Below are 8,056 nucleotides of genomic sequence, written 5' to 3'. Positions count from 1 at the left end.
ACAGTCTGTGGGGAACAGTGTGCCATTTTGCATATAATAACTGGGATATGCAAGATGGCAAGGTTGCATGCAGACAACTTGGTTTTACCAAAACTGTAGGATTTTGGCTCTATGGACGGGGGACGGGTAAAGTGAATGGATGCCGGGGAAACGTTGGCTCTAACTGCAATAGTCGCACATATGATGTTGGTGTCGTGTTCTGTCGTGAATTATCGTCTAAAACATTTTCCACAGTTCTTAATGAGAAACATTGTGCTATAAAAACTGGAATATTAGGAATTCCAATGTTTCTTGTCGACAACTTGGTTTTACCACAACTTTAGGATTTTGGCTCTAAGGACGAGAGACGGGTAATGTATGGCTATACAGTATGCGAATTTCAGGCTCACAGTCAATAAATGGATATTGGCATGGTATGTTTTTATACGGTATATAACGCATTTGTCCACGATCCGTGACACGCGACGCGATTTGTTGCACGCAACGTTGCAGAAATTAGAAAACTATCATACTTCAACAGCATTGCCTGCAGTGTTGCGAGCAATGCTGCCCTATCTTTGGAATGCTTTATTTAACAATGTCTGAAGGATTAAACCAAGCAATGGCAGGAATAAGGTCTTCCAAAAAGTATTCAAACGGTTTTTAAGAAATAGTTACAGTCTGGAAGACATTTCATCTTCAAACAGAGAAATCAACAAACTGTTTTAAATTGTTAGATTTTTATTTTATTTACCAATCACTTCCTCGTGAAACGTTTGAGGTTTATTTTCGTGTTTAAAAAGAAGGGGGGAAATATTTAATCTGTTATAAAAATTCACTTTTCTCAGATTTTCAAAGATACAAGTCTACCACAGTGGTCAGTGGGGAACAGTGTGTCATTGGAACTGGGACATGAATGATGCCAAGGTTGCATGCCATCAACTTGGTTTTTCCAAAACTGTGGGATTTTGGAACTATGGACAAGGAACGGGCAAAGTATGGTTAGACAACATGCGTTGCACAGGCTCAGAAGCCTCACTTGGAAGCTGCCCTCACAATGGATGGGGAAATGTGGACTCTCGATGCAACAATCACCAATGGGATGTTGGTTTCCTATCTTTTTTTTTGGCTTAATAGTTTGCATATATAGAGATTACTTCATGGTTAGTGAGCGCGCACGGTTTTTATTTAATAAAAACCGTACAAGCGAACTTGGAGTTGAGAAAAAAGTTTATTGAACCTCGAACAATTGGTTAACTGAAATAGAAATTTCTCTTTCTAATAGTATGATAAACTTGTAAATATAAGTATACTTAGATCAGATTTGTGTACTTACGGACACCGAGGACGAATTCGATGAGGTATTCGCAGGATTCTGTTCTATAGCCCTCGTCTCTTCTTTCGTTTGTAAAAATTCCCTTAAGAGTGCCAAATCGGTCTGTGTTTTTATCTAGTTTTTTAGTTTTCCTGGCTCTCGATAAACTCCGTATTTGAGTCGATTTGAGCAAATCTTGAGCAACACCTTCCATGTTTAAGAACTTTTGACAACAAACACTCAAACGCAAGCTGACACTTTCTGCATGAAGCGCGGGAAAACTCGATAAGATTTTTTCACAAGTGAAAAATATTGTATAGCCAATCACAGTGTTGATACGATGTTCTTCAATAGTGAAGAAAAACGTATAGCCAATAGGATCGCTTCTCGATTTTGTGTTATGAATTTTATCAAATAGCTTGCGAACATGTAAATCTCAGTACTTATATAATAAATTATAATACTACGTTTTTATCTCAGTCGGCAATAGGCCGACACAATCGGCAGTCACCCAAAATTAACTGATTATAGGGTGTTACCTTTTCTTTAAAAATATCTGCAAGTGGTTATACTCTCACTATGGCTCTTTTTACACATAGTTAATGAGGCGGAATGGTTTGCAAACTCCATAGAACAAAGCTATTGTTTTGCGTTTGATGTCGATTCGTACCATCACATGATACTGACCGTGCACAATGGACCAAGCAAGTATTGCTAAAAATAATCATTTCCTTATTATTTTCATGTATTAACATTTTGAAAATGAAAACTTTTATTGGATGACCACAAACCATGCGGATACATATTTCCACACCGATACAGTTAAGTTTTCTAGATGATAAATAAGAAAGCATGAAAAATGGCAATTTCATTTTGATTAAACAGTCGATATTTTAAAATCATATAGCATTAATTAAGAAAAAGCTATTTAAGAATGTTTTTTTAGTGAGAAAAACTTCTATTATTCCCTATTTCCTAATACTGTTAACAAACGAAGCAACGTTTCCTTCTCTTTGCACGGACACCGTCATATAACAATAGATAAAGTTGAACACAAACCTGGAACAATAGGTTTTCCAACCATTCCGCTCCATTAACTATGTTTTACCATGATAGTAAGGTTGTCCTGTCATATTTCCAAATGAGAGATATAACTAGCTAAAAACTAGTGTGAGCTGCGTCGGTGTTTCTAATGAAACAGTAATGATAAAAAGGTAAATTATACAACGTGAAAAATATGAAAAAACGTACTGACGTTTCGGACGCTAGTCCTTCGTCGGAGTAAAAGAGATAGAAGTGGTAGAAAGGAGTGTATATAAGATAGAATAAAACAAAAGAAACCAATAAGAACAAGGTAGGCAAGGAAACAAAAACAAACCATTAAAAGACAAAAGAAAAGTTTAGTTGAAAGTAAAGCGTTCATTAATCCCGTTGGGACTAAGAGTGCCCAATAGGTGAATAAGCCGCATTTCTTTGGTCGTGCGACAATCATTGTTGCCGTTAATCAAAGAAAGACCGAAAACCATGAAGTCAGAAAGAGAATGGTTAGCTAGATTAAAATGGCGGGAAACTGGTTTGGTGGGATCGTTACTGCGAATATCATAAAGATGACTGCAAATGCGATCACCAAGACGGCGGCCAGTCTCACCCACATACAAAAGATTACAGCGGGTACATTTGATACAATATACAACAATAGAAGTTGTACAAACAAAATGATCAGTGATTTTAACAATGGATTTAGGACCGACAACAGAAGTGTGAGAAGCTATGTGAGGACAAGTGTAACAACGTTTACGAGAACAGCGCAAAGTACCAGGTTCTTTGTTAGAGGGAAGAACTCACTTGACCAAGAAAGAACGAAGATTACGATCACGTTTATAAGAAAAAAGAGGGCGGTTGTTGAAAATAGCAGAAGTGCGAGTATCAAAGTCAAGCAAAGAAAAGTTGCGGTTAACAATGGGTTTAATGGAATTATTAATAGGATGACACGCAAGAGTGAAAGGAATGCGATTATTAGAGGGACGAGTGTGAGGAGTGAGAGCGGTGGTACGATCAATAGTAGAAACTTTACGAATGGCGTGATCAAAATAGATAAAGCTTATGAAAAAAAATTTATACAAAGCGGTTTATCTTCAAACTTTTTTATAGATTACGAAGACAAAGAAATATGCCTCGCCTTCGTTTTAATGGTTTTCACTTTGCCTTAGAACCGGAAACACGTATGGGATTCTGAGGTCACACTACTGCGCATGTTTATGGAATTATAGTTATGTGTTGATGGCATTATACAAGTCTACCACAGTGGTCAGTGGGGAACAGTGTGTGATTATTATGGTTATAACTTTGACATGAGGGATGCGAAAGTTGCATGTCGACAACTCGGTTATTCAAAAACTGTAGGATATTGGTACAACGGACGAGGGACAGGAAAAGTATGGCTGCAAAGCATGCAATGTACAGGCTCAGAATCATCACTTGGAAGCTGTACTCACAGTGGATGGGGGAGTGTTTCATCTAGCTGCAATGGTCACACATATGATGTTGGTAATGTGTCGTGCATTTTAAATGCGCTATGCCATATTACATATTATTAGAAGTTTTAAAGAATATTGAATGGTTCTATATACAGCTTGAAATATTAATGATCTTTTTCATCTGTCTTTGCTATTAGCCCATGTTTATCTACCAAAACAGACAGAGAGACAAAAAGACGTATGAAAGACGACAGAAAGACAGATGGCCGAGAGTTGTTGTGGCCAGAAATAGCCATGATGAACCATTTGTCCACTTCAGCGTTTGTCCACAGAGTAATTCCAGTCGCTCGAACCGAGTGGTTGGTATAAACTTTGGATAATCTGCTTCTTTGATGATCGTTTTCATTATTTTGTCCAGACTGTTAAATCCAATTGGTCTTCCTTCATACCATACTTCATCTTCACCAATTATGACATTTCACTTGGGATACTCTGGAATAATGCAGTTGACTTTGGGGTAATCTTTTTTCAAGTAGAGCTTCAGTGCCGAGTTTAAACACAGTGTATGTATAATCGAAATAATGATGAAAGTGAATGGAATTAGAATAAAGTTACATCAGCGAGTAGTGGCAGAGCACGATGGTAGAGTAAGCCACAAGTAGCCAAGCAATTAAACTATCATAATTATTTTCTTAGAATAGATTAAAAAGAATCAAGAATTTGGCTTAATTATATAAATTTAATATTCAGGAATTCAGGTTTCGGCGGCGTTATACAAGTCTACCATAGTGCTCAGTGGGGAACAGTGTGTGATGGTTATAGTGGATATTACTTTGATATGAATGATGCAAAGGTCGCATGTCGACAACTTGGTTTTACCAAAACTGTTGGTTATTGGTACTATGGAAGAGGGACGGGTAAAGTATGGCTGTACCGCATGGGATGTACAGGCTCGGAGTCCTCACTAGGAAGCTGTACTCACAGTGGATGGGGAAGTGTGTCTTCTAGCTGCAATGGTCACACATATGATGTTGGTGTCGTGTTTTGAGTTATATCGACTAAACTGTATTCCACACCTGCATACCGAAACCGTTTATGTTAGCATGGTATTCCGTTATTTGTTGATATTAGAGGCATTCAGTTTTTCGTGCTCAAAACTTTGCTTTCGAGCTGTTTCACAGGGGGCGAACCTGAGTCCTGTTAGGGCCCAAGCTAAGGCTGCTATAAAATGAGCAGCACATATAAGGAATAATATGGAGATAAGGGGAATAGATAAAGCTTATGAAAAATTAATTTATTATGCAAAACTTGAAGTTTTTATAGATTGCAAACACAAAGAAATGTGCATCGCTTTTGTTTTCACTTTATCACTGGAAACACATATGGAATTCTGGGGTCACACTTAAAGCCCAGTATGTTGTAACATGACATGAAAGTACGTATCTGCATGCAACTAATGACCTCGAAAGTTTCTCTCAGGGACAACGTATTATTGAAAACAATTTTTAAAGCGAATTTTTCTTTTGTTGCCTACGTGTTATTAACATAATTGTTATCGTTGATGTTGTGGCATTCATGAAATGCAGAACCCAGAAAATAGTCTCAGTTAACTAATTTTAAGAGCAACACAAAACACAACTCCCACTATAGACTTATTCGATCACAATACCCTAAATGAAATGAGTCACCAAGAGGCATTTGTTATCATGCTAGTTCATTGGTGCTCAAAAAGCTCTACGAGCTTACTATGGGTTTACCTTTGATTAATAGGAATGGCATTTACTTTCATTTTTTCAGTTTCCCCATCGGAAATTGTAGCAAAACGATTGCCGGCAGATGCCACTTTGTTGGCGACTCAATATTCTGAGATTCAAAGGTGACTATCGTACAATATTCTCCTCTAATTAACCAAGTAGCGCGCACGTTCTTAGGAAGTACACAAATTGATATATGCTAATACCAGTTATTTACCTGTCAAATGTAAGTAGTATAGGGAATGGGGGTTCCAACGCAATCTCAACACGGGCAAGACCCGTGTCAAAAATCCACCTACGGACAATCCCCACTCCAAGTGTGGTTGGGGCAACAGCGCAAATATGTTAGTCTATATATGGAGTGCGAAGAATGTAAGAGAACTTTTAAGAAAGAAGCGGATTTGAAAAAGCATTTGAAAATGAAGACGAAGTGTATGAGCAGTTATGATTGTGGATGTGGTAAGAAGTTTGAGACTAAGGTTAAATTGTTTTGGCATTGTCAGGACTGTGAGTACGACTACGACGACTTGAAAAGTGCTTGGTATTAGGTATAAAATATTTCCTATTATATAGATGGAATCCCAAAGCAACTTCAGCACGGTGTCAATACCCGGTAACGGTGAGATTGACGTTAGACAGTTTTGGCGTCAGTCAGAAAGGAAGGTTAAAAGGACTCTCCGAAAAGGTATAGAAGAATTAGGAGCCCTGAAAGCGAGCATAATGGTAGAAGTAAGTTTGTCAAAAGACGAGGTAATGACGACAGCAATGTTGCGATCAAAGTCGTTAGTGATATTAGAATCCACGAATCTGGATAGGTCACTCAGTGAAGCCTTAGAAGCAATAATGGAGTCGCTGTCTAACTACACGAAAGAAGGATCGGGTTGGACAGTAGAGGAGGTTGAAGGAATAGAGATAAGTATAGCCAGGTACGTACCCATACGAGGGGGGAGTTACGTACCGCTACCAACGTGGGTAGAAAGGAAGAAGGCTATTGTAAACGTGAAGAATGAAGACAATCGATGCTTTATGTGGGCAATCAGGTCTGCACTGTATCCAGCAGAGAAGGATCCCTGTAGGACAAGTAAGTATCCCACAGACGATTTAGAGTGGGATGGTGTGGAATTTCCCATGCAGTTGATAGACATCCCCATATTTGAGGAAATAAACGATCTAGCAATTAACGTTTACGGAGTCAGAGAGCAGACGATAGTGCCGTTAGTTCTGTCAAAAAGTAAAGGAGAGCGCGTACATTTATTCTACCACGGCGGACACTACTCATGGGTTAAACACATTAGCAGACTATTCTACAGACATACTAAGCACAAAGGCAAAAAGTACTTCTGCGACTGCTGCTTGCTGTCATTTACATCCTTAAATACCCTAAAGAAACACGATGAGATCTGCCGCGGAGTCGAAGAAGTGGCGCAACGGATCCAGATACCCACCAACAAAGAGCTTTCATACGCAGACCATCAAAAGCAGATGCAAGTGCCTTACGTGATATATGCAGACTTCGAAGCGTTGATAACTAAGGAAGAGCAGAAACGTGGTGCCACGAATAAGGTAGGATTACACGAGATCTGCTCCTTTGGTTACATAGTAGTCAGATCAGACGGTAAAGCAAACCCTCCTGTGATTTACCGAGGCAAGAACGCAGCTAATGAGTTTCTAGAAGCATTGCGAGAAGAGGAGGGGGAGATAAGAGAACAATTAAGACGTCCAAAGAAGATGGAATTTACCAAAGAGAACCAGGAGGCTTTTAACAAGGCAAAAAAATGCCACATTTGCCAACATACGCTTCTTCAGTTTGGAAGACGAGCCAAGAAAGCGTGGGATGAAGATGGAAAGTATCTAGGAGAAGCTCATTTTAAATGCGGGAAGTATGCTAAGAAAGGTGAGAAGCCGGGAAAGCCCTCCACGCACTGCATTCACTGCCACAAAGCATTTGTTGAGGATTTCTATGTGGATAAGGTTAGAGATCACTGCCACATCACGGGTAAATACAGAGGAGCGGCTCATTGGAAATGCAATATAAACTTCAAAGTAAATCCAGACATGGAGATTCCGGTGTTCTTTCACAACCTCCGCGGTTACGACTCCCATTTGCTACTACAAGGAACAGACGGCTCCGACGTCAAATGCATACCCAACAACAAAGAGCGCTACATGTCCGTAACTGTGGGTAAGCTAAAGTTCTTAGATTCGCAGCAGTTTATGGCGGACTCCTTAGCAAACCTCGTAAAGTATAACACCAACTTTCCCATTTCCAGTCAATATGGCGCGGAAAGGAAAGGAGTCTACCCATACGAATACATGGACTCCTGGGATAGATTCAAAGAACCCCTACCACCCAAAGATCGCTTCTACAGCACCCTAAACGAGTCCGGCATAAAGGATGAGGAGTACCAGCATGCGTTAGACGTGTGGGAAAAGTACTCCTGTGAGAACATGGGTGACTACCACGACATCTACCTAAGGTCTGACGTAGTGCTGCTCGCAGATGTTTTCCAAAGCTTCAGAAAGATGGCTAT

General features: G+C 39.4%; 1 protein-coding gene across 1 annotated transcript; it reads left to right on the top strand.

The window, feature by feature from the left end:
* The first annotated feature begins 577 nt into the window (after positions 1-577).
* On the top strand, positions 578-4,819 carry LOC116304592 (neurotrypsin-like). Its single transcript, XM_089034204.1, has 4 exons — positions 578-627; positions 828-980; positions 3,969-4,130; positions 4,522-4,819. The coding sequence occupies exons 1-4, from the start codon at positions 578-580 to the stop codon at positions 4,817-4,819; spliced, it is 663 nt and encodes a 220-aa protein (XP_088890330.1).
* Positions 4,820-8,056: the final 3,237 nt, after the last annotated feature.

The sequence above is a fragment of the Actinia tenebrosa genome, unplaced genomic scaffold, assembly GCF_029948245.1.
Source record: "Actinia tenebrosa isolate PJP-AT-01 unplaced genomic scaffold, QUT_ActTen_1.0 PGA_scaffold2__45_contigs__length_23673736, whole genome shotgun sequence".
NCBI lineage: Eukaryota > Metazoa > Cnidaria > Anthozoa > Actiniaria > Actiniidae > Actinia > Actinia tenebrosa.
Note: the sequence above shows the minus strand (reverse complement) of the source record. Positions and strands in the feature narration are given on the sequence as shown.

Bases quoted from the DNA above. Each gene is read 5' to 3' on its own strand.
- LOC116304592 (XM_089034204.1), top strand. From the start codon at position 578: ATGTCTGAAGGATTAAACCAAGCAATGGCAGGAATAAGGTCTTCCAAA. The intron at 628-827 runs GTATTCAAACGG...CACTTTTCTCAG, and splicing joins GGAATAAGGTCTTCCAAAAA to ATTTTCAAAGATACAAGTCT. The intron at 4,131-4,521 runs GTTGGTATAAAC...TTTAATATTCAG, and splicing joins CCAGTCGCTCGAACCGAGTG to GAATTCAGGTTTCGGCGGCG.